This window comes from Xenia sp. Carnegie-2017, unplaced genomic scaffold, assembly GCF_021976095.1.
Source record: "Xenia sp. Carnegie-2017 unplaced genomic scaffold, XeniaSp_v1 HiC_scaffold_16, whole genome shotgun sequence".
Lineage (NCBI taxonomy): Eukaryota > Metazoa > Cnidaria > Anthozoa > Malacalcyonacea > Xeniidae > Xenia > Xenia sp. Carnegie-2017.
The window spans coordinates 454552-479724 of record NW_025813469.1 but is presented as its reverse complement, the minus strand read 5'-3'; the positions used below and the strand labels follow the sequence as shown (position 1 = coordinate 479724).

General features: G+C 32.8%; 6 protein-coding genes across 11 annotated transcripts; 1 reads left to right on the top strand and 5 right to left on the bottom strand.

The window, feature by feature from the left end:
* The first annotated feature begins 47 nt into the window (after positions 1-47).
* LOC124435801 (uncharacterized protein C18orf63-like) lies at positions 48-25173 on the top strand. 5 transcript variants are annotated; one of them, XM_046985761.1, is made up of 11 exons: positions 48-183; positions 259-558; positions 2822-2895; positions 3015-3124; positions 4738-4816; positions 4911-4993; positions 5455-5765; positions 5838-6349; positions 6421-6480; positions 6729-6863; positions 25043-25173. In XM_046985761.1, the coding sequence occupies exons 2-10, from the start codon at positions 417-419 to the stop codon at positions 6855-6857; spliced, it is 1500 nt and encodes a 499-aa protein (XP_046841717.1). In that variant the 5' UTR covers positions 48-183; positions 259-416; the 3' UTR covers positions 6858-6863; positions 25043-25173. The 5 variants fall into 5 exon arrangements, with proteins under 5 accessions (XP_046841717.1, XP_046841716.1, XP_046841715.1 ...); XM_046985760.1 differs by lacking the exon at positions 25043-25173 and adding an exon at positions 19410-19735; XM_046985759.1 differs by lacking the exon at positions 25043-25173 and having other exon boundaries at positions 259-315; positions 405-558; positions 6729-6899.
* LOC124435812 (cannabinoid receptor 2-like) lies at positions 598-3025 on the bottom strand. The gene has a single exon (XM_046985773.1). It carries the CDS (start codon positions 1746-1748, stop codon positions 840-842), a length of 909 nt encoding a protein of 302 aa, XP_046841729.1. The 5' UTR covers positions 1749-3025; the 3' UTR covers positions 598-839.
* LOC124435813 (transcription factor Sox-14-like) lies at positions 9444-11861 on the bottom strand. The gene is made up of 2 exons (XM_046985774.1): positions 11626-11861; positions 9444-10708 (listed from the first exon to the last, which is right to left on the bottom strand). The coding sequence occupies exon 2, from the start codon at positions 10526-10528 to the stop codon at positions 9647-9649; it is 882 nt and encodes a 293-aa protein (XP_046841730.1). The 5' UTR covers positions 10529-10708; positions 11626-11861; the 3' UTR covers positions 9444-9646.
* On the bottom strand, positions 13850-17069 carry LOC124435808. Its single transcript, XM_046985770.1, has 3 exons — positions 16289-17069; positions 15073-15365; positions 13850-14865 (listed from the first exon to the last, which is right to left on the bottom strand). The coding sequence occupies exons 1-3, from the start codon at positions 16569-16571 to the stop codon at positions 14470-14472; spliced, it is 972 nt and encodes a 323-aa protein (XP_046841726.1). The 5' UTR covers positions 16572-17069; the 3' UTR covers positions 13850-14469.
* Positions 17917-20869, bottom strand: LOC124435809. Its single transcript, XM_046985771.1, has 5 exons — positions 20772-20869; positions 19825-20233; positions 18959-19275; positions 18496-18825; positions 17917-18207 (listed from the first exon to the last, which is right to left on the bottom strand). Exons 2-5 carry the CDS (start codon positions 20102-20104, stop codon positions 18169-18171), a joined length of 966 nt encoding a protein of 321 aa, XP_046841727.1. The 5' UTR covers positions 20105-20233; positions 20772-20869; the 3' UTR covers positions 17917-18168.
* On the bottom strand, positions 21838-24968 carry LOC124435807. Of its 2 annotated transcripts, none has more exons than XM_046985768.1 (5): positions 24753-24968; positions 23803-24214; positions 22932-23248; positions 22418-22798; positions 21838-22128 (listed from the first exon to the last, which is right to left on the bottom strand). In XM_046985768.1, the coding sequence occupies exons 2-5, from the start codon at positions 24083-24085 to the stop codon at positions 22090-22092; spliced, it is 1020 nt and encodes a 339-aa protein (XP_046841724.1). In that variant the 5' UTR covers positions 24086-24214; positions 24753-24968; the 3' UTR covers positions 21838-22089. The 2 variants fall into 2 exon arrangements, with proteins under 2 accessions (XP_046841724.1, XP_046841725.1); XM_046985769.1 differs by having other exon boundaries at positions 23803-24267; positions 24753-24943.

The window sequence follows — 25173 nt, the reverse complement described above, 5'->3', positions numbered from 1 at the left end:
CGATATTTGTCTTCGCCAAGTTTTTCGGTGAGTTGAATGTCCACATATTTTGAATAAGCATGTTGTTTGAAAATATTTTTATCACTTCTATGTAGTGAGATCATTTTTACAGAATCAGAATTGCTTATAGCTCCTGACTGCGACGAAGAATTTTCATCGCATAAAGCTATTGTCATTGCCGAGGTGAAAGGCAATATTTTCTTGGTTGTTTTTTTATCTTCTCTTATTATAAGTTTGAAATTTACTTGTTATTTTTAGAGCGGAATATTCAAGTCTGGAAAACTGCAGCATATCTTTGAAAAATTTTCCCTGCATGTATGTATTTGATGAATGTAATTATGCAAGTAGACAATACTGGTTCAAGATAGGCTTAGATAGCATATCTTCGCTGGGTTTTTTTTTAGCCAGAACTGGTGATGCCTATGACGAAAAGTCTTTTTTTATACTGCTTCCAGTTTGTTTTGACTCATCGTCTTGCTCCTCTTTGGAATAAAATTGATTCGCACTTTTTAAAAGGAAGAGATTTTCTCGTAGTTCAAGACAAAATGTTCGCCATTGGTAAGTAATTTAATAATTTTTTTTATTAAAAGCGTGGAGTCAAGTGGCTTATTTAATATATTAGATAAGAGATCACAGCAGGCTCTATAATGAAGTCAATACACGGAAACATATTGCACGTATGTCATTTACAGCGGAAATGCGCAAAAACAGAAGTAATCTTTATACGTCCAAGCTAAAATTAGATAGGCATGTTACGTATATGGCTGATTATTATCAAAAAATGAAGACTATGTTGTTGTTTTTTGCAATAAAAGATCAATCAGTCAAATTTTGTCTTGTTACTTCACATAAAAGGCTTCAAGCGAGTGTGCATTCTCAATTTTAACTGTAGAATGTAATCTACCAAGTCCTTGTTTTCTTTTCCACGCTTTATAAAATTTACGGAATTCCGAACTCCGCACATAATATATGAATGGATCTGAAATAACATTTACGATTGTCAAAGGCAAGAGAAATGCTGAAAACCTCTGAAAGTCTTTTTCTTCTTTCTTATCGCCATAAAGAAAAAATAGTATAATAAGAGGAAACCATCCCATGACAAAAGTAATTCCAACCATTCCCACAGTTTTGATGCATTTCAGATCGTCTCTTATACTCTGTTGCAGTCCTGTTTGAACGGCTCGTAACACGTTTGAAATGTGCTTCGACTGTTTTCTACTCAAGTAAAACATGTAGAAATTCGACCCGATGAAAACGACTATTAATAGCATAAGATAATAACGACCATAGTTGAAAAAGTTCGGATCTGAGTACACAGCATAACCCAGTAAATGTAACAGCGTAAATGTTAAAGCCACAGACCATACAAATGCAACCATTACATTAGCTCGATGGGCTGTTATTTTGCTCGGGTATCTCAATGGCCATACAACGGAGACAAGACGGTTGACGGTCATTAGGCATAAACTACCCAGCGATGAAAATAAGGTGAAAGTAAAAATTGTATAAACTACACCCCAAATCCAGTAAAACATATGAATTACATAACATATCGTTGATAGAACGTTGCCTAAATGTGCGAACGCTTGATTAAGAATGAACAAGTTGGACGGTATATCTTTGTGTCTTGAAAATGATGTTATAGCATACACGACGAATACATTGGTAATAACACCAAGAATTGTCAGAGTTAGGAGGATACTTGTCAACACAATCTTCTCGTCATTTTGAAGAAATTCCATGCCCATATTTTCTGTTGAATGTCTTCTTTCGTCTGCAACGTGTTCATCTGTGCAATATCTACACTAATATAGCTATGTCAACAACAATATAGGATTCTCTTTTTCTCTGTTTTTCATTTATTAACTTACGTAATAATTAATGATTATTGCTTTCATGCAGAAGATGCTATTTATTGAAAAATTGCTCATTATAACTGTAGAGTAGTTTTATAAAAAATTCTCCATTATAATTACCACTTTTGCAGTAAAAATTAATTATGAAGCATAATACGAAATATTTTGAAGAGATCATGTTGTGCATGCAGTGCTATTTATGTAATAATCTTCTATCCTTGTTCTTTGTGTGCATTTTATGTAGGTGTAGATCTTTTTTTGTTTTAACGTTCTTTTTATGGAAAAATTGATTTTATTAATTATTTTGGTGATTTTTGAAGTAGATGATCTTTCACGTTGCACTTCATTCAACGTTTTTAATTAACGCTTTGTTATTATGTGCGTATGTCTTGAAGAGGAGAACAATGCTCCCCAATATAGCTCTACGCACACCTTATACATATATATTGTTTACATTTTGTTAAAACATCTGTTTTTACTAGAATACATTTCAACTTTAAAGACTGACGCGAGATCTTTACATTGTTTTTTTGAAAATTCCCTTTAAAGTATAATGCACTGTAAGTGGAGCTGGAAAGGATGTAAATGTGACGATATAAAATCTTATCGTCTTTTCATTTTATAATAACATACATATCATTTGTACGTATTTCTTTTCATAGCAAGTCGTTGTCTAAAGGTTATTTATGTTGAAGACATTTTATAAGTTTCATTTGCGTTTCTTTTTAATTATATTGGATCGTAGCCTTATAGAAAGCTATTGCATGTCATTTATATAACTTTCATATGCATGTATTTTAATTATATTGATCGTAGCCTTCTAGAAAGCTATTGCATGTCATTTATATAACTTTCATATGCATGGATTGGATTTATGAAAGAAACTTTGCTGTTTAACTTCTGTAAGAAACAAATAAATTTTGATCTTTATTATTACTAAATACGAGACATGATTTTTCTTTCAGAAGCTGATATAAGTTTGACAGACAAGATAACGTTAGCACTAAAAGCACATCTTTTAAAACTTCCTGTGACGAAGGTACTTTTATCAATGAAAAATATATTTGTGCATGCTTATCTATTTCCTCATCAGAAAGTTCCCCTGTGCACGTACGTACATCTTATCCATGTGATGTCTCAATTCTTATAAAATTGCAGGTGAATGATTTTGGCGTTTCTCCCAATATGCTTCAATTATTTAATCAATGTAAGAACTACGTCATTCAAGGTTACTCTCTTGAAAATAATCGATGCTTCGTGTTACCAAGGTAAATAAAAGATGATGAATGCTTTCATGTTCTTACAACTTGTAAGCTATAGAGGAAAAGATTTCATCCCTTAAGTCATGCTCCTTTACGATGTATAACTACAGTCGTGTTATGATATATATTATCATGACGTTTAGTCATCATGACATTTAGTCATCATGACATTTAGTCATCATGACATTTAGTCATCATGACATTTAGTCATCATGACATTTAGTCATCATGACGTTTAGTCATCATGACGTTTAGTCATCATGACGTTTAGTCATCATGACATTTAGTCATCATGACATTTAGTCATCATGACGTTTAGTCATCATGACGTTTAGTCATCATGACGTTTAGTCATCATGACGTTTAGTCATCATGACGTTTAGTCATCATGACATTTAGTCATCATGACATTTAGTCATCATGACATTTAGTCATCATGACATTTAGTCATCATGACATTTAGTCATCATGACGTTTAGTCATCATGACGTTTAGTCATCATGACGTTTAGTCATCATGACGTTTAGTTATCATGACATTTAGTCATCATGACATTTAGTCATCATGACATTTAGTCATCATGACATTTAGTCATCATGACATTTAGTCATCATGACGTTTAGTTATCATGACGTTTAGTCATCATGACGTTTAGTCATCATGACGTTTAGTCATCATGACGTTTAGTCATCATGACGTTTAGTCATCATGACATTTAGTCATCATGACATTTAGTTATCATGACATTTAGTCATCATGACATTTAGTTATCATGACATTTAGTCATCATGACATTTAGTCATCATGACATTTAGTTATCATGACATTTAGTCATCATGACATTTAGTCATCATGACATTTAGTTATCATGACATTTAGTTATCATGACATTTAGTTATCATGACATTTAGTTATCATGACATTTAGTTATCATGACATTTAGTCATCATGACATTTAGTTATCATGACATTTAGTCATCATGACATTTAGTCATCATGACATTTAGTTATCATGACATTTAATCATCATGACATTTAGTCATCATGACATTTAGTTATCATGACATTTAGTTATCATGACATTTAGTCATCATGACATTTAGTCATCATGACGTTTAGTCATCATGACATTTAGTCATCATGACGTTTAGTTATCATGACATTTAGTCATCATTTATTTCAATGATAAGTGATGCATCTAGCTGATAAGTCCTAACGTTTAGGATATGACATTTTAATTCATATGGGGGGAAAAGCACACTTATAAACATTTCTTTTGGGTCTATTTTCGATGAATGATTTGATCATTATAATTGTCTTTTATCATAATATTCTTTAAATCACATTATATTAATCACAATCTTCTACAAATCAAAAATTTTCTCATTTGATCATTTCATTGATCATATTTTTTTACAAATAATATTTTCTATTAGTCACATTCCATTAGCTGAACATGATTTTCTACATGTTAATTTTCTTTCATTCATATTTTATTAATGTTTTGTTGAAAAGTCGTGTTTTATTAGTCAAACTTTTGATCAATCATTGTTCAATCTTAATATTCTCTTGTGAGTCTAAATTATCAAAAATTTTTGAGGGTTTTTTCTGATTTCCAGTTTGAAAACTGCTTACATTACCAGTATCTCACATCATCAATTCGGGGAGATTGATTTGAAACAATACTGGAAGGTTGTGGTGGGTAATATAAGTATATCTAAGTTTTACAATTTCTAATTCGTCGTTGCTTTATTATTTATTGTGACAAAAACGCTGTTTTCTACTTCTATAGTATGGAATAAGATTACCAGCAACAAACGAAAGTAATGCGATATTTTATAATATACGTTTTCCTACGAGTGAGAAAATATTCTCGTATCTATTTTTTGAGAAAATATTCTCGTATCTATTTTGATAAATGTAATGAAAACAGGCTTAACAAGTTAGATAGCTTTAGTAGCTACTTCACTGGATAAACTTAGACAAACAGGTACTTCAATGGATAGAAAACATTGCAAACAAATATTTCATTTGCTAAAGACCATTGAAAACGGTTATTCACAGGATAGAGCATGATCAGCAGGTACTTCAGTGGATAGAAAACATTACAAACAGGTTCTTCACAAGCTAATGACCATAGAAAACAGGTACTTCACAGGACAAAGACCACGTTAAAATTGTGTACGTGGACACATCATAAAATAATGTAAGAGTAGAGAATAAAGACAATCATATATTTTTAGCTGTGAGTTAACTTAGAAAAACATGTCTCTGTGTGTTTTTAAATAAAATATATAAGTTTGAATTATGATTTCTTTAATACAAAATAATACAAGATATCCACAATGGTGCGTAAGACATATGCTACCTCAGGCTTCATCGAGATGTGAACAAAAATGTATATATCAATCATTCCTTGAAGACATAATGACAAGAATGCCAAGTCTGTGTGGATCTCCTTTATCCTTCACATGCGCCTCTCTTTATCCCTCTATGATCCTACATAACGCTTCTGTATCACGACAAACCAATTTGACAAAGGTCCATAAAGTGGACATAGCTAACAAACCACTTGTCCATAGCAAAAAACGTACTTCAACATCAGGTACACATATGGATATTTTTAAAAAACGTACTTCATCATCAGGTATACACATGGATATTTTTAAGCATGGTAGGTCATATCCCCAATTTGATTATATTTTGTTCACTTATGAAGGTTGGACCAAAGCAGAAGTAATCGTTTCATCTCAACAGAAAGCTCGACTAATCACGACCGTCAAGAAAACAGAAGAAATTAATCAGACTGCATCTAGTGTGTGGACAAATTCACTTCACCCTGTAAACACAAACTACGTTCATAGCTCGAACAACACAGAGGTTAGAAAGCCATTTATACCTGTGTTTAACCGACAAAAATGCAAGTCAAGAATAATTTCAAGGAAGGAAGCCTGCAACAAAGGCAACAATTGTTTAACCAAGGCAAAACCGATCGTGCCTTGTTTTACCAATACTAGTTCACATAAAGGGAAAGATATTTTTGCTATCAATGCCATCAGACCTACTGCAAAGATGGTGAACGATGAATCAAGAGATGCCAAAGAATTTGATCCTCTATATTCCAATGACCTTGATAGTATGAGACTTAATCCTCTGGTATCGTCCAATACAGTACATGAAAAGTCTGAAGACGTCTCCCTAACCCCGTTACGTAAAGTTAAAACTGCTAAAGTAGGTGTATTATTGTCTAATTTTTACAAAGATGTGATTAATGTATAATGCTGTTTGCGTGCTTCACCTAGGTAAAGAAGAAAAATATGAATGAAGATTTGGATGTGCGTAAGATCGTGGCTGAGAATAAGGTAAGGAGAATTGAAATAACAGCTATTCATATGTAAATATATTGTAGAAATGGTTTTTGAACCGAATTAATTTTAGTAATGAATGTTAACTTTTTTGTGAATCATAAATTTATATTAATTTGTAATCGTCCTCAATGTATTGTGCAATCTGTAATAGCTTGATTTACAATCAACAATAAATAAATAAATATGTTTTAGCAAATAGCTACTCAAGTTATGGCTAAAATTTTGTTTCTTTTTTTATGTAGTTATCCAAAGTAAATGTTCCTACATTAGTAAGATGGCTTAAATTGCAAGGAGTAAAATGTAAATGTAAAGAAAAAAAACAAGATTTGATCGCGAAAGTTTATCAACACTTGGATCTTGTGAGACCATGATGTAAGGTTAGTGGAATTTCAATGAAATACTTCATCTAACAACACCGCTGTCTGTGTATTAGTCTTTTCCGCATGCGCGTAGAATTTAAGTATTTAATGCTGCACTAATTGCTTATTTACATTCAAAAAGTCGTCGCATTCGCATGTTTTTAACGCTATTTTTAACACGTTTAATAAAAAAATGTGTGGGCTGTTGTTGAATGTATGATCACCTGCCGTTATGGTTGCCAACCAATGTGCAACCGTTGACACAAAACTTCTTTATGTATACCGTAAGGGAGGTACCTTGTTTGTTTGTTTCGGTTGTTTTCCTGCAGAGACACGATATTGGTAACTTTCAAATCCATGGGTTGTATTTTTTTGTTCTTCATTCTTTTGATATTTACTTCATTGGGTGGTGTATCTCTTACGTTCTATTTTAGGCATGGCGATGATATATGACGTTCCCAATCTTCATAATTCTTCATTTTCAATCACTTTAGTGGATGGTTTATACCCAGAGTCATAAAATGTGATGTTTCCAATCTTCATATTCCTTTATTTTGTATCACTTTAGTGGATGGTTTATACCCAGAGTCATAAAATGTGATGTTTCCAGTCTTCATATTCCTTCATTTTCAATCACTTTGGTGGATGGTTTATACCCAACCCAGAGTCATAAAATGTGATGTTTCCAGTCTTCATATTCCTTTATTTTGTATCACTTTAGTGGATGGTTTTATACTTAGACCACATCGAGGAGTATATTGAATTGGAAATCTTTTTATTCTTCTTTGCCATGGCCAACTCTTATCGTGTTTATTCCTTTGTATTTCAGCAGAACATTTTCCTGACATGTTTTCTGCATTGTTTCATCATTAAGTAATGCATATTTACATTTTATTAGCTTGCGAACAGCATTTGAACTTACTATTAAAACAATGATTATGTAAACTCCTATGTAGACAACACTCTACACATAGTCTCTTCTGCATTACAATATTTTTTCTTTGTTTTCGCAATCACTTCTCAAACAAATGTTAAACGCTTTCACAATAGAGATTATTTGAGTAGGAATTGATTTTGAGAGTACGACGGAAACCCTGTTATATACAAATAATGGCTGTTTGCATGAAACTCATAAGCTTGTGCTTTTGTTACGCAAATCGGTTTACATGGCATAGAAACTTCCTATTTTCATAATGCCTATGATGAAGATATATGCATTATGAAAATAGGCTTTTGTCGAATACACTTTTAATTTAAAGTTGCGTAAAAAACATAATTTTAGCGTAATTGAATTTGCTAATGCTTTTTCCTAGCGGTTTAGGATGATTTTTGCCGCCAATTTGTGCTGACTGGCCTTGCTCATTTAGCGTATATAGGCCTGTGTATATTATACCGACGTCGTCAATATAGATAATCGACCAATATTAGATCCGGTTCTTACTGCTTACATTTGAAAAGCTCAGCACTTTTCTAAGTAATTTTTGTTCTTATGCCTGCCTTCTCATTTGAACTTGAACTTTGTAATATTTACTATTCAAGCATGTACATAGATTGAACCAAGAGGAAGTTGACTTTATCATGATAACATATTCATATTCATATTGCGTTATTTATACACATACGTGTTGAGATCATCGCTAAAAATTATTTCATCTCAAAGATTGTTCGACGTATTACTTTGTTACTTGCTGTGAGAGATATATTGTGTACGTGTTACCTAAAGATATTCATCATGTGAATAAATGATTACGTCTTCATTTTTCATTGCACACGATATAAACGTTTGCGTTTGAGAATTTATAGCGAACGTAAGGTGGTCAAGCTATGTATTCATTCTTCATGATAAGAAACAGTAGATAAGACGTCTGGAATTTTCGTCTAGCTCTTGTTTAGTTTTGAATATACACTATAATATATTTAGTTTTGTTCCTGATTTAAAGGGTTGTGTTTTTAACAAGAGTAGAGAAAATCGTTGCATAGTTGACCTTACAATCAAATTGCTTTTATTTTCTTTCAAGAATGTTGCCTCCTCCTTCAATGCTTTTAACTAAATTACGAACTTTACATAACAATGGACGTGAAATATGTTTTGAATATACCGTTGATAACCGAAATCTAGATGCTTTACTATTATTGAACTGTTGTTTGTCTTCATGCTTAGCCATTGAATTTTATCAACTTCCATTCCCGTAGTTTTGTTTTCGTGATCTTTGGTTAAGAAATCCTGTAAGGTCCCTATAGGATTAATCTCGACACTGCATGGCCACATGGTCAAACAAAGAGCGGCTAAATACGGAAATAAATACTTAAGCTTGTCGCTTAATTGAAAAATTATCTTAATCCTAAAATAAGCCGCTGAATGGAAAGGATTTGCTGGCGAACCTTAATTTTGTTTTTGACCCATTTATTTATTTGCTTTATATATATATATACGTATATATATATAGTAACGACGTTGAAATCCTTATTAGCTCAAGGGTTTCGCGTCTTGGATCGATTTTAGATCATCCAGAAAGTTTTGATTTACTGTTTTGCTCTTGGAGTTTAGCACATAAAATGATCTAATTTCAAATATAATGTACTGATTGAAAAGCCAAGTTGAGAGTAGTTTGACCACGTTGCGACGACGTGTCATAACGGATATATTTTTATAGAAAACTAACATAAATCAAAGGTAGAGAGCATCACTTCATTTGATGTTTTAAAGACATTTTAAAAACTCTATTTACAAATCTATAGTAGACCGAAAGTCATTCATCAAATTGCACTTTAAAGCATTTAATGTAGTCTGCCACTATAATTTAACAATAGTTGTTAAGAACTAGACCTGTACGTAGAGCAGATATATCTTTACTTTGATTATGTGGCTGCCATACACGTTGTCCTGGCATTGAATCAGTAATTGATTTTGGATGGGAAATGGCAGGACTTGCTCTATCTGAGTTGTGTGGTGACGAAGCTACTGGTGGCGAGTTAACCATACTAACTCGACCATCTTCTACCGGTGAAGACACTATACGATTTCCCATGTGGCTCACCATGTTAGATGCCATGTAGGGATTTCCATTTTGTACAGTTAACCCATTTCCTTGGTAATACTGTGTCATTCCCCCAGAGTACATAGCTCTAGCAGGATTTATACTGCCATTATTGTTGCTGTTTGGATTGGAAACGTTAGACTGTGTGGGATACATAAACGGGTATGCAGGTGTTTGGTAGTCATGGTGGTAAGGATTGCTAGATATTTTAGTGTACATGGCAAGTGTTTCTGCTGTAGGATAGCTTGGTTGTAACGATGCAATAGCACCTTGCGGCATATTGCTTGGTAATGCAGCATTTTGATACTTATCGGGAATGTTCATTAATGCTGGTGATGTGTACGGATTGTACATGCCAATACCTGGCGAGACATCTTTCTTTAACGTCCTCGGCTTACGACGTTTTGGTTTATATTTATAATCGGGATGTTGCTGTATATGCAACGCTTGCAGTCTCTTTGCCTCAGCTATGAACGGCTCTTTTTCTTCCGAGGTTAATGTCTTCCATTCTTCTCCTAGTTTCTTACTGATGTCCGAATTGTGCATCTTAGGGTTTACCTGAGCAATCTGTTTTCTCTTGCCTCTTGACCACACCATAAATGCGTTCATTGGTCGTTTTATATGGCCTTCTTCTTGTTTTCCCATCTTGAAATTTTCTACTACGTGGCTGTGATGATGTTACAGCAGTTGGATGTAGCTCGCGAAGCTTCCTTGTTCCTTCTTTCTTGATGTGTAAATTACAACCCCCTGGAATTATGGCGACACTATGTCAGTTCTGCTTCGATGGATCACAGCTTCTTACGGCTATACTATTAATTTGATCTCCTAGAACGTTGACAAAAAGAAAATGAACTTTTTTGTCGTTATTTATCATCTTGAATGTTTGTGGCGGACCTGTCTTCTCTTATTCAAGTGCATTACATCGTTTAATCGACAGTGTTTTCCACATTTATATTCGTCTGCGACAATTAAAAGTTGAAAGAAAGGCCTTTATTCAAATGCTTTCGTATGCTTTGTTAGCCACGCTTTGAAGACGCAGATGACTTAGGGAAATTTTATATGGTTGTTTTTTCAATTTTTTTTTATTGGGGCTGAGTTTGTTGAAAGTTTTCGTGCACATCCTTAAGGGAATGCCATTTTTATCTTTTGTGTGTTACGAAGCATACTGCTTCCATAATTATGTAAAACATTATCTTATTCTTAACCTTAAGCATACAGGCCAAGCGCCATCTCTGCAAATGATTGAATCAAATTGTTTTACTGACAACTTCGTAAATCACTTTAACTGTTTTTATGTTGAGTGTGCTCACGGGTAATAGACGCATTTGCTATAACTTCGTGTATTATTTAGTGCTTCGTAGATAGGACTCCTCAAGTAAACATTCTATTCAGACAATAAGATTCTAAAGATTACAGAGTTGAGTATTACTTCTCATGTTTAACAAAATAGTTAAAAACGTATGTGATGTGGCTATGAACAGCACTCCCTCCCAAACTCCTGTATTCCTATTTGCTTTTTAAAGAATTAATGTCAGCACACATGTATTGATTGTATAAAGACATCAACTTAAAGAACCAAATATGCTTTATAAATTCTGTCCATCGTCGATGTTCTTCATGAAGATTTAAGATGGTTAGTATAAACACGGCTTAAGATAGAAATAAAAAGTGGACAATCCTTTCAAAGGTATCATCATTGAAGAAGATTACATTGCTACATTCTACTATACACATATACTTACGTTTTCTTTGGTATTCAAATGAACGCCTCAAGTTAGGATAACAATGTTCACGTCAAGTAGTTGTCAATGCAAATTGTTTCTGTTTGTCTTTTGTCTTCTTATGTATACTTCAAAAAAATCGTGGCTTTGATTCCCTTAGTGTTTTCAAAATCAGTTTATTCTTGTGTGCTGTTCTGGCTTGTTCTTCTTTTAATTACTGTGCAGCCTTTCGTCAATGTTTATGATTAAAGATTCTCTCTTAACGTCCTGGTCCTATCTACTTGTTCAAGAATTTCCAAATACAATTTTCTATTTCCTTGACACGACAAAGAACATGTCATGTCAAGATTTCGATGGTCTGTGCAAGATGTAGCGTGCCTCTTGGAGGTTCCGCGTTGATGATTCCTTAATAATTTCTCTTTGTTTGTCAGCGTTTGATGTGCAAGGAATCTCGCTGTTTTGATGGGAGCAATAGGTTGATATTGAAGCTAGATATGCTTGTGACCTGGACGTTTTGAAAAAACCTGCTGTGAAATAGTGTGAACCTTCTTCAGCTTGCTGGTGTTAAAACCTGTGATTATTGGAATCACTCGTGTCCCGTTGACGTATGCCGTAGCTAATGCCAATATTACATTTCCATAACAATAAAGCATGTAAACAATAGGCGTTAATTATTTTAGATGAATAATTTATGTTGCTCTCGACCAACGATCATCAGCGAAGGCGATTGTCGGCATGCGATCTTTAAGTCGTTTGATGTGTGTCTGAGTACCGCTCGTGGTCATTACTTAGACCGCTTAACGCACACGTGTTCCTTCAAGTGCTGTTTTCATTCATCGGACGAATATCGTCCAAGCAAACTCTTCGCTTTTCATTCAGCTGTGCTTCCTACGACTTATCCTTTCGATGAAAATATTAGATTGTTGTGAGTGTTGTTGTGATAATCGTCGTCACCCGTGGTGTTATAGATATTTGATGTTTAAATTATTTTTCGTTCCTGCTAATCCTTTTGTCTGCAGCTGTGATTACTGCCTTGCCTCCTTGTCTTGCCTTACCTACCACGTGCTCATAAGATAAAAACCTAAGAAGCCGAAAAAGCCTAATGTTTTTTTCCTCTTCTCTTTTTTTGAACGATATGAAGCGTGCCCCTTTTGCGATGTTCTTGCACCATCATTTATTTATTTTGTTATTCCTCTTTAGGAAAAAACCCATCACGAGTTCTTTCCAGCTATAATCCTCGGTTTCCTTTTTGAAATCATTAAATCGTCTTAATACCCGCTTGGTGTATATGCATTGCCCGTCAATTGCTTATTTCATTTACATCTATCATCTTTACCGAAAATTCCACATTGATATAAGCTCATCTTGACTACTGGCCACATAAATGAAACCGTTTCTATATCTGTTGTCAAAAATTTAAGAAATGTCACCCATTATAGTATGTGTATACAGCAGCTTTTTTCTCAGACATAGACTCCTTTTGAGTGACATTCAGTTATAGATCGTGTTCATATACTAAACACTGACATGAAGAATTAAGTGGGAGGTGTTGAAATTCAGTGGTTTTCAATGCAATCTTTTATGTATATTGTTTGCTTAAATCAAATAACATGAAACTATTGTTTCATTTCGTGAAGAATCGTCTCTAACAAATGGAACTAGTGTCATGATTACGAAACCTCGTTTCGTTATCGTTTCTTAATCAACCTCAATTGGACAATCAAGAATAAACGATTTTTTGATGAGTTTAACATGTAGTAAAACATTACTGTATGTGATGCATAATATCTTTGAGATAATCTAAACAGCCAAATAAATATAAACTTCTTACTTTGTTGAATTTCTCAATCATTGTCATGTTTTATTGTTGCCGTTATTTAGTGGGGAGGGGGAGGCTTGGAGGGACATCTAGTGCTTATTAAATATGCGCGACAATTATTTTCTTCTTTAATTTTGCGGTATCGTATCTAAAGTGAAAATTACATGCTGACAACTTTGGAAGCCTCTTAAAAGGCATGCAAATTTGATTGAATACTCTTCTAATTACTGTTAATGACACACTGCATAAATCTCCGAGTGGGATGAATTACAGACTAACAGACAAAATTTGTCTGATGCGTTTAAATTATGTCTGATGCGTTTGATAATGTGAGTATGAAATTCGTGATTCTGAGAAATCGGTTTCTATTTCATTCAAATAACATCCAGTAAAATCTAAGGAAATATATAAAAATGACTGTCAATGTTGAATTTTACATATTCTTTGATAATTTAATAAAGAAAAACGATCTATATTCCTCAATACAAAAACACCATATGCACCTGCGTAATTTTGTCGTTATGATACATTTACTAATAAATTGCAACTTTTCAATCGCACTTCGCTATTTCAACATTTAGTGAAAAAAGCTATAATTTGTGAAAATACAAATTACTTTCATATATAAATGTATACATAGTGAATTGTTTAAACTTTATAATGCCTGGATTACCAATCTTTAAACTTATAGTGAATTGTCTATTGTTTATTTCGATATTTTCAGCATACTATATATGTATTTTCTATCTATACATGTACGCATATATATCAATAACAAATACCAAAATTTACACAAAGTTAAAAAATGCCCATTATAGAGCGTAGACTGCGTAGTATATTTAAATCACAAGTACAAATCTAAATTGCATACGCAAGCCTTAAAAATATTTGATTCCTTCTTCCCTCATTCCCTCGAATCATTAAAATGTTTAAACTTGTAATTTAAGAAGAATCGTTCATCCTTTCTCCAGTTAAGTTGTGACAATACAAAATTTTTAACATTAAACAGTAAGAATTGTAAGAGTATATCTCTGTAAAAGTAGACGTTACGATTCATGCATTCTGTTAACAATCCAGTCGAGCAGTTCTTTGATGTTTTGTTCGCGTCTGAGACATTGTTCATGTATCTTGTCGTCTGTTTGTCTTTGAGGACTTCCTGTGATCATCAAAACAATGTTCATTTTTTTAAGCTGCGTTGTTACATCAAAAAGAAACGAAAATAAACCGTGGTTGTTATCTTTCATTATCTTTATGATGCAGTTGTAAATATCTGTTAAAGTTCTATTTACATATTCCATGGCTCTCTCGTTGAATGATAGAAGTGCAATTCTCTTAACAACACCTGGAAACGTGCTATGATGACCACATGAAGGTACTTTTGGTTCTGGAGTTTCCCCATTTGTTCTGGGCAATGTTGTATCCGAAGATCCTCTTGGCTTTTTCTTCAAAATTATAAAACACACATTTCTAAAAATTTTCTTCCTTTGTATGTCTGTAAAAGTTCTATTGACTGCATGAATGGGGTTGTCAAACAGCGCTCTTAATATTGATTGCTCATCATGAATAATTCAGCATTGTTAAATTAACACGAAAATAGTCGTATAAATCAACAATAAAATATTATGTGAACAAATATAAGATATTCATACCGTGCCTGTCAATTTAGAAAGAACCAATTTGATCAGTTGCTCGATCTGTTTTTCGTGTACACAGCATATATTGTATAAACTGGCAAAGTTTCCGTGCGAAGGGTTTACCAACAACATCAAAATCGTGTTCATATTTTCCATTTCATCCGCTATTTTGCGTATGGCGACAAGCTGGTTGGTTCCTATATTGATATCTATGCAGCCTATACAAGCGTCATAGATGGCAGTATGCGCCTTTATCATCGCTTGTAAAAACCCTTCATGAGTTGGAGCTGATGTGCCTGGATGCATGTCTAGAGATTGCCATTGGAGAGAATAAAAAATTTACTTAGAAACCTTTATTTTGGGTATTTCCCTAGCTCATGACGTAACTCTTTTACGTCATAAAGTAACTCGTAAGTCGACACAGGGAGGATACTACGCACTTAAAGCAAGAACTTATTGCAGATTTTATTCCGTGTATGCTGACGTAAATATTACGGCCTTAGATCTGCAGAATATTTATTTACCCGCAAATCTGTTGCTATTTTCAATGTGCGTTATATGTCTCATGTCTTCGAACACATTATTTAATTAGAATACGTTCAATTACCGACTGTGTTAGCACATATGTTCTGCTACTAAATTTACAGCAATATTTGATAAGACCCTTTTCATACACATGCACTGTTTGTACATTGCTGTGTTTTGTTTGTTTTTTTTGTTATTTTCTTAAGATGATAGTAGCTTGTGTCAGAGTTTTAGAATACTTTTGAATAAGGTTACCTGTTGAGCTATAAATATATTCGCATAAAATTCTTATTTGCTAAATTTTTATATTATAGTTGCATGTATATAATTATATTTCTGATGTTAAATTTTACAAAGTTATCTTTATTATTTAATGTATGTAATCTATAAATTGATACTCGTTCCTATATTCATCATATATAAATTTAATTATACAAAATATCTATGACGAAAAGTTTACATACCATTACTGTAAGCAAGAAACACTTTTCCGCTAAGAAAGATGATTGTGGGATGTTTTAACGATTATTTGTACATTTAGCTAGACAATCCTTTCTCAAACAATTTTCATTTATGGACAAATACACACAGTAAAATCCAAAGCATTACAGCACATAAAATGATCATGTTAATCACCTTAAAACTCCCACCTTAATTATCTCATGAATAAAAAAAGAATTTTTCTGACCTAGGAAAACAAACTTACGTTCTATCTCATCTGCTATATCGTTTTTTCCAATATTCCGTAAAGCCTCGATAAGTTTTTCCATTCCACAGTAATAACCTTCTTTACTGTACCATTTTTGAAGCATTTGATATGCTTTCTCATACAGACTTCGCCATTCGTTATCAATGTTGTTTATAACAGTATTTTTAACTTTTAACTCTCTAGCGAGTTTCATCCAATCATCTGAAATGTCTATAGCAATCTTGTTTATAATTTTCTCCATACATTCACGCTGAATATTACTTTCTCCGCCCTCTGCCATTTACGAAAGAGGAACTGATGTGCCGCACTCCAACAGTTTAAACAAGATTTTTTAAATAATCTGAAATCTTTTTTAGTGGTAAAACTTTACGTCGACACAAATTTTACTTCCGCTATTCTCAGTATTTCGTGACATGAATTCGTTTGTCTCTCAATTTTGTGTATGTTTTGCGGTATGGTTATTTGATAACAATGGTCATAACCTTTCAATTACAATTAACATATAACCTTTAGTTTTTTCGCCACTGTAGTGTTATGTCCTTTACCTGACCGATAATCTGTGCACGTAGATAATTGAGATAAACTTTGCAATTTTATGAGACTGTTAGGGCCGTCTGAGATCAGCTTTTACACGTCGTCTGAGATCAGCCTTTATACATTGCAGTTGAAAAGTTGATTTTATGTCAATGTCGTGAACCTTTCAGAGTTGTGATTATTTCAGATGCTTTGTCATTAGCGCCATTCTTCTCGTTATCGCTCTAAGGTCTGTTTTGATTTAAACAATTGCTAAATAGTTTGCCGGAAGACTACTGTTCATGTGTGTCCAAAATTCCGCATATTTCATTGCCCATGTGAAAGTCGAGATTTAAGCGGAAAATATTGAATATCGCTATAATTATTTAGTATATATTCTTCAAATTAATTATTTTTAAGCGTCATATGGTTCCCGAGGAAAGCGTTCAGTGAATATTTAAGCCTAACAAAATAAAAAATCTTCACAAGGGAACCCCCTTACAACGTCATTTTTATATTTCACTTATTGAATATTGTTTAAGGAGTTTATAAACTTGTGTCATACTATGGTGACTTGCTATGGTTGATGCTCCAGAAAATACAATACAGTATATTACTTGATTATCAATAATCAAATGGAATGTTTAGCTTAAACATTTTTCCATAACAGTTTATAACATTGTTGCTAGGTTTTTCATTATAATTGCAGGATTGTATATAAAACATTTGGAAATTATCCAAATAAGGAGAAATCTAGAAAAGAATTTTTATGCATGCTATTTACAATATTAATGAGCCATAACGATTGGCTTGTAATTCATCGATTTTTGTCGCTCACTTCAAGTCTTCAACCAGCGCCTTTTTCCAATAAACAGCGCGAAAAATGGCAAAATATAAGGTAAACATTGTTTATCAACGAACAACGCACGTTTTATAATGAATAATGCAAAATTTTGGTGTTAAAAAAGGAATGAATACAAATCATACAGCGTTTTATAAAGAAAAATGAAAAATTTTGGTGTTGAATAGAAATGAACAGAAATCATAGAATGTTTTATAAATAAGAGTGCAAGATTTTGGTGTTAAAAAGGATCGAACACAAATAGAAGATATTGAATTATGTACGATTTATTCAGCTTCTTGTAAAATAATTATATAGAAGTTGAATTTGTATAAATACATTCTATGAATACAAGTCAGATTTAAATAGTTCATTGTTTACAATATGTTACATATGTTGCTATATTAAAGTAAATACAGTGTCTATATATTTGTGTATATACATTCATAGTTATATAGCTATTCATTCGTCCTACATTTTAACTGGTAGTAAAATTAATCATCTCTATCTTTTGATGACAATTTTACAACGTGGAGGAACTTGGAGCTTCTTCATTTCCAGGCTGTAAAATAAAGATATTAAATGTATCTTGTGGCGTGCTTAGCAATAATATAAAATGATTATTTTTATTGAAAGTCTATTTAAAAATTTTTTTATATAACGTTCATTTACTGCTGTCATGCAACCAGTTGTGTTTTGGGCTAAATATTGAGTTTACCAACAACCGACAAAAAAGAATAATATAGAGGTACCAAGTTATGAAATTCCATCTACAATGGCTTTTTTGTATTCATTCAATACTCTGTCAAGCAATGTTTTAAAGAATTAACCTACCGTAGTCAATACATACCGTAAAAGACAAGCTTTCAATAATCAAATTAATCATCTCTTCGATACTTTGCTCTCTCTTGCATCGTTCCTCATACAATTCGTTCTCTTGTCCACGGTGAGGGTTAGCAGTCGACATTAATATTTTATTCATATCTCTGAGATGTTTCGTTACTTTGAACAAGAAAATGAGTAAATCATTTCCTGTGTTCGCAGTAATATTGCGTTTGCTGTCTTCGAATATACTTGCAAGAGTTCGGCCCAATTTTTCCATGGCCTTTTCATAACTGATTATGACAGGTTTACATCTTAAAGGAATATCGCATCTCGATCGCATGTTCAGGCTTCTTTCCTACAAAAAATTTATTGTTTTCTTAATTATTTCTCCTTAATATTATCTGTAAAATTCATGCAAGTCTTTTTCTATAAGTAAAATTTGTAGATTGATAAGAAGGTATATTTTTCTTCGACGTGACCATACGTACCTTTCCAAACAATGAATTAATGATAAGGTTTATCAACTGATCAATGTTGACTTCCCTTGTGCGGCATTCTTCATATGAATAGACGTAATTTGCTTGTCTAGGATTTACTGTTGACATCAATGTCTTGTTCATATCTTGTATGTTATGCAAGACTTTGAGTACGTAGACCAGGTGATCATGTTGTGTATCTTTCTTAATGCTGCCCATACAGTCCTTGTACGTATCATTTAGTGCTCTGCTCATCTCTTGTAATGCTGTTTCATAACTATCACCACCACCAATTGGTGGAAATACAGTTGATGGTGTAGTTGGGTGTACTGTAAAAATAAAACATAACTTTACAATAGCGAGAATATGAATTAGTCAAATATCACCAATATTTAGTTAAATATTTCAATTGTTAAAGGAATCTTTGATTGCGGAATTCCTAAAGGAAAATTATATTTTTCAGGACAGTTTCTTTCCGTGACAGTGCGCTTAAAACGAGAAAAGATTACATCGCGTTTTTCCAGATGATGTGCGTGGGAAGAATTTAAATTCTATCGTTTTTTACAGTTCCTTCTGTTCTGATTGTATGGTTTGTCTTCCTCCCAGCACGATAATCCCTTCGTGATGACTACGTATTAAATTATTACAGTATCGCGATAACGATAACACTTTCCTAACAGTAACAATTTTGTTTATGGAATAATGGAAATGCATGAAAAGTTTAATCCTTTATAAAACAATGTTCTTGTATAACAGCAAAGTTGTTGAATTTTAAAACATTACTTTTGATGAAATGATCATGGTTATCTCCCTTAACCCCCACTGCAATTATAAACAGGAAGAAAAAAATTCCGCTGAAATAAGAAAAAAAAACTAACTTTCTATCTTGACTGCCAAATCGTTTCTCCCAATCTCCCGTAAAGCTTCAATGAGTTTTTCCTTTCCTCCAGAATAACCCTGTTTTTTATGCCATCTTTGAAGCACTTGATATGCTTTCTCGTACAATTGTGGGTATTCACTATCAATATTTACTATGGCAGTTTCTTCGACGCCCAACATTCTTGCTAATTTCTTCCAATCATTTCCGATATATTCAGCAGTGTTGTTGAGAACTTCCATGCATACCTGGTCGTTTTTAACAACTCCACCCTCCGCCATTTACGAAAGAAGAAATGATGTACCAACGCAATGTCTTTGAAAACGTTCGAACTCGATTCAAATTTGCCTCTCCTATTTTCATACACTCTGTAACTCCATTAATGGAACGCTCCTGCTGGCATTTGGATTCTTAAATGTTAAAATAAAACCAAATATTTCACCAAGGGGCTCTGCCTTTATTCCTATGTTATTATAAATATGTTATATTATCCAGTTAATGTTATTCGATTTCGCAAAATTACTCGGAATACGTCATTACAGTTTAACAAATGCCGATGAGTAAGACCATTTATGGAATTTTAAAAAGGAAATTAAATTTCTTATTTCCGTGTTGTATTGATACAGTTCAAAAATACAGTAAGACTTGCAAGACTTTCGCTCTCATGTTGACAAAACCATTACACAATAATTTTATTAAAATAAGTAATATTTACAAACTTCATTTTATAGAAACTTTTGAACAGACGACAAAAACAATTTATGCGTTTCTCAGTATTTCGCTACAATAATTGCTTGAATCTCAATATTCTCTTATCAAGCAGCAGTATCATGTTACTGACGTTGCTGTAGTCACTTTATAATATTGAATGGACACATCCTTTAAATAACATTTAACATATAACCTTTAATTCTGTTATTTTTACAACTGTAGTCATATGAATCTTACCTTGATACTGGATGATCTGTAAACAAATATGTATTTGAAATTCTCTTAGATTTGCAATTGTATACGACTGACAACGTCTTCAGAGATCAGCCTTTATACATTGCAGTTAAAATGTTGATTTTATGTCAATGTCGTGAACTGTTCAGAGTTGTGATTATTTCAGATGCTTTGTCATTAGGGCCATTCTTCTCGTTATCGCTCTAAGGTCTGTTTTGATTTAAACAATTGCTAAATAGTTTGCCGGAAGGCTACTGTTCATGTGTGTCCAAATTTCCGCATATTTCATTGCCCATGTGAAAGTCGAGTTTTAAGCGGAAAATATTGAATATCGCTATAATTATTTAGTATATATTCTTCAAATTAATTATTTTTAAGCGTCATATGGTTCCCGAGGAAAGCGTTCAGTGAATATTTAAGCCTAACAAAATAAAAAATCTTCACAAGGGAACCCCCTTACAACGTCATTTTTATATTTCACTTATTGAATATTGTTTAAGGAGTTTATAAACTTGTGCCATACTATGGTGACTTGCTATGGTTGATGCTCCAGAAAATACAATACAGTATATTACTTGATCATCAATAATCAAATGGAATGTTTAGCTTAAACATTTTTTCATAACAGTTTATAACATTGTTGCTAGGATGTTCATTATAATTGCAGGATTGTATGTAAAACATTTGGAAATTATGCAAACAAGGAGAAATCTAGAAAAGGATTTTTATGCATGCTATTTACAATATTAATGAGCCATAACGATTGGGTTGTAACTCATCGATTTTTGTCGCTCACTTCAAGTCTTCAACCAGCGCCTTTTTCCAATAAACAGCGCGAAAAATGGCAAAATATAAGACAAACATTGTTTATCAAGAAACAACGCACGTTTTATAATGAAGAATGCAAGATTTTGGTGTTAAAAAGGAATGAATAGAAATCATACAGCGTTTTATAATGAAGAATGCAAGATTTTGGTGTTAAGTAGAAATGAATAGAAATCATAGAATGTTTTATAAAGAAGAGTGCAAGATTTTGGTGTTAAAAAGGATTGAACACAAATAGAAGATATTGAATTATGTAAGATTTATTCAGCTTCTTGTAAAATAATTATATAGAAGTTGAATTTGTATAAATACATTCTATGAATATAAGTCAGATTTAAATAGTTCATTGTTTACAATATGTTACATATGTTGCTATATTAAAGTAAATACAGTGTCTATATATTTGTGTATATACATTCATAGTTATATAGCTATTCATTCGTCCTACATTTTAACTGGTAGTAAAATTAATCATCTCTATATATTGATGACAATTTTACATCGTGGAGGAACTTGGAGCTTCTTCCTTTCTAGGCTGTAAAATAAAGATATGAAATGTATCTTGTGGCGTGCTAAGCAATAATATAAAATGATTATTTTTATTGAAAGTTTATTTTAAATTTTTTTTCTATATCACGTTCATTTACTGCTGTCATGCAACCAGTAGTGTTTTGGGCTAAATACTGACTTTACCAACAACCGACAAAAAAGAATAATATAGACGCACCAAGTTATAAAATTCCATCTACAATGGCTTTTTTTATTCATTCAATACTCTGTCAAGCAATGTTTTAAAGAATTAACCTACCGTAGTCAATACATACCGTGGAAGACAAGCTTTCAATAATCAAATTAATCATCTCTTCGATACTTTGCTCTCTCTTGCATCGTTCTTTATACAATTCGTTCTCTTGTCCACGGTGAGGGTTAGCCGTCAACATTAATATTGTATTCATGTCCCTGAGATGTTTTGTTACTCTGAATAAGAAAATGAGTAAATCGTTTCCTGTGTTCGCAGTAATATTGCGTTTGCTGTCTTCGAATATACTTGTAAGAGTTCTGTTCAATTTTTCCATGGCCTTTTCATATCTAAGCAAGAATCTCTTGTCTAGTGGAATTGTAAAACTTCGATCGCGATCGATGATTATAAGAGATGTACATCTTGAAACAACTTCGGATCTCGATCGTATGTTCAGACTTCTTTCCTACAAAAAATTTATTGTTTTCTTAATTATTTCTCCTTATATTTATCTTTCAAATTCATGCAAGTCTTTTTCTATAAGTAAATTTTATGGATTGATGAGAAGGTATATTTTTCTTCGAAGTGACCATACGTACCTTTCCAGACAATGAATCAATGATCAGGTTTATCAACTGATCAATGTTGTCTTCCCTTGTGCGGCATTCTTCATATGAATAGACGTAATTTGCTTGTCTAGGATTTACTATTAACATCAATGTCTTGTTCATATCTTGTATGTTGTGCAAGACTTTGAGTACGTAGACCAGGTGATCATGTTGTGTATCTTTCTTAATGCTGCCCACACAGTCCTTGTACGTATCATTTAGTGCTCTGCTCATCTCTTGTAATGCTGTTTCATATATATCACCACCACCAATCGGTGGAAATACAATTGATGGTGTACTTGGGTGTACTGTAAAAATAAAACATAACTTTACAATAGTGAGAATATGAATTAGTCAAATATCACAAATATTTAGTGAAATATTTCAATTGTTGAAGGAATCTTTGATTGCGGAATTCCTAAAGGAAAATTATATTTCTCAGGACAGTTTCTTTCCGTGACAGCGCGCTTAAAGCGAGAAAAGATTACATCGCGTTTTTCCAGCCGACGTGCGTGGGAAGAATTTAAATTCTATCGTTTTTTTGCACTTCCTTCTGTTCTCATTGTATGATTTTGTCTTCCTCCCAGCACGATAATCCCTTCGTGATGACTACTTATTAAATTATTACAATATTGCGATAACGATAACACTTTCCTAACAGTAACAATTTTGTTTATGGAATTATGGAAATGCATTAAAAAAGATTAATCCTTTGTAAAACAATGTTCTTGTATAAAAGCAAAGTTGTTGAATTTCAAAACATTACTTTGGATGAAAGGATCATGGTTATCTCCCTTCAACCCCCACTGTAATTATAAACAGGAAGAAAAAAATTCCGCTGAAATAAGGAAAAAAAACTAACTTTCTATATTGACTGCCAAATCGTTTCTCCCACTCTTCCGTAAAGCTTCAATGAGTTTTTCCTTTCCTCCGGAATAACCCTGTTTTTTATGCCATCTTAGAAGCACTTGATATGCTTTCTCGTACAATTGTGAATATTGACTATCAATATTTTCTATGTGAGTTTCTTCGACTTCCAAATTCCTTGCTAATATCTTCCAATCAACTCCGATATCTTCAGCAATCTTGTTGAGAACTTTTTCCATGCATACCTGGTCGTTTTTCACAACTCCACCCTCCGCCATTTACGAAAGAAGAAATGATGTACCAATGCAATGTCTTTGAAAACGTTCGAACTCAATTCAAATTTGCCTCTCCTATTTTCATACACTCCGTAACTCCATTAATGGAACGCTCCTGCTGGCATTTGGATTCTTAAATGTTAAAATAAAACCAAATATTTCACCCAGGTGCTCTGCCTTTATTCCTATGTTAATATAAGCATGTTATATTATCCAGTTAATGTTATTTGATTTCGTAAAATTACTCGAAATGCGTCATTACAGTTGAACAAATGCCGATGAGTAAGAACAATTATGGAATTTTAAAAAGGAAATTCAATTTTTTATTTCCGTGTTGTATTGATATTGTTCAAAAATACAGTAAGATTTGCAAGACTTTCGCTCTCATGTTGACAAAACCATCACACAATAATTTTATTAAAATAAGTAATATGTACAAACTTAATTTTATAGAAACTTTTGAACAGACGACAAAAACAATTTATGCGTATCTCAGTATTTCGCTACATTGATTGCTTGAATCTGAATATTCTCTTATCAAGCAGCAGTATCATGTTACTGACGTTGCTGTAGTCACTTTATAATATTGAATGGACACATCCTTTAAATAACATTTAACATATAACCCTTAATTCTGTTATTTTTACCACTGTAGTCATATGAATCTTACCTTGATACCGGATGATCTGTAAACAAATATGTATTTGAAATTCTCTTAGATTTGCAATTGTATACGACTGACAACGTCTTCAGAGATCAGCCTTTATACATTGCAGTTGAAAAGACTTTTCATTATTGTGAGATTCTGACTTTATATTTATATGACAGGTCACCCACGAAAGCCAAACATGTTGTAATGAATAATGCCTCTTACCTGGAATATTTGTTTAAGAAGAACATTCCAGCTCAAAAGAATCCCCTCATGATGTCATTATTTAATTGCCCAAATTTTTTGTTTAGTGTTCCATGTCGTTCTTTTTATTGGCCACCAATGACCGCTGACATTCATTCAACAGATAAATATAATCGTAAACCATGTATCGTATTTGGTTTTGTGACATGGAATACCAAAACTAATTTTCTTAAGATAA

Bases quoted from the DNA above. Each gene is read 5' to 3' on its own strand.
- LOC124435808 (XM_046985770.1), bottom strand. From the start codon at position 16,571: ATGGCAGAGGGCGGAGAAAGTAATATTCAGCGTGAATGTATGGAGAAA. The intron at 15,366-16,288 runs GTAAGTTTGTTT...GGCAATCTCTAG, and splicing joins TATAGCAGATGAGATAGAAC to ACATGCATCCAGGCACATCA. The intron at 14,866-15,072 runs GTATGAATATCT...ATAATTTTGAAG, and splicing joins TTTCTAAATTGACAGGCACG to AAAAAGCCAAGAGGATCTTC.
- LOC124435812 (XM_046985773.1), bottom strand. From the start codon at position 1,748: ATGGGCATGGAATTTCTTCAAAATGACGAGAAGATTGTGTTGACAAGT.
- LOC124435807 (XM_046985768.1), bottom strand. From the start codon at position 24,085: ATGGCGGAGGGTGGAGTTGTGAAAAACGACCAGGTATGCATGGAAAAA. The intron at 23,249-23,802 runs GTTAGTTTTTTT...TTATTTTTACAG, and splicing joins TTTGGCAGTCAATATAGAAA to TACACCCAAGTACACCATCA. The intron at 22,799-22,931 runs GTACGTATGGTC...AATTTTTTGTAG, and splicing joins TTGATTCATTGTCTGGAAAG to GAAAGAAGTCTGAACATACG.
- LOC124435813 (XM_046985774.1), bottom strand. From the start codon at position 10,528: ATGGGAAAACAAGAAGAAGGCCATATAAAACGACCAATGAACGCATTT.
- LOC124435801 (XM_046985761.1), top strand. From the start codon at position 417: ATGCCTATGACGAAAAGTCTTTTTTTATACTGCTTCCAGTTTGTTTTG. The intron at 3,125-4,737 runs GTAAATAAAAGA...TCTGATTTCCAG, and splicing joins CGATGCTTCGTGTTACCAAG to TTTGAAAACTGCTTACATTA. The intron at 5,766-5,837 runs GTATACACATGG...TCACTTATGAAG, and splicing joins AAAACGTACTTCATCATCAG to GTTGGACCAAAGCAGAAGTA.
- LOC124435809 (XM_046985771.1), bottom strand. From the start codon at position 20,104: ATGGCGGAGGGTGGAGTTGTTAAAAACGACCAGGTATGCATGGAAGTT. The intron at 18,826-18,958 runs GTACGTATGGTC...AATTTTTTGTAG, and splicing joins TTAATTCATTGTTTGGAAAG to GAAAGAAGCCTGAACATGCG. The intron at 18,208-18,495 runs GTATGTATTGAC...TTTATTTTACAG, and splicing joins TTGAAAGCTTGTCTTTTACG to CCTGGAAATGAAGAAGCTCC.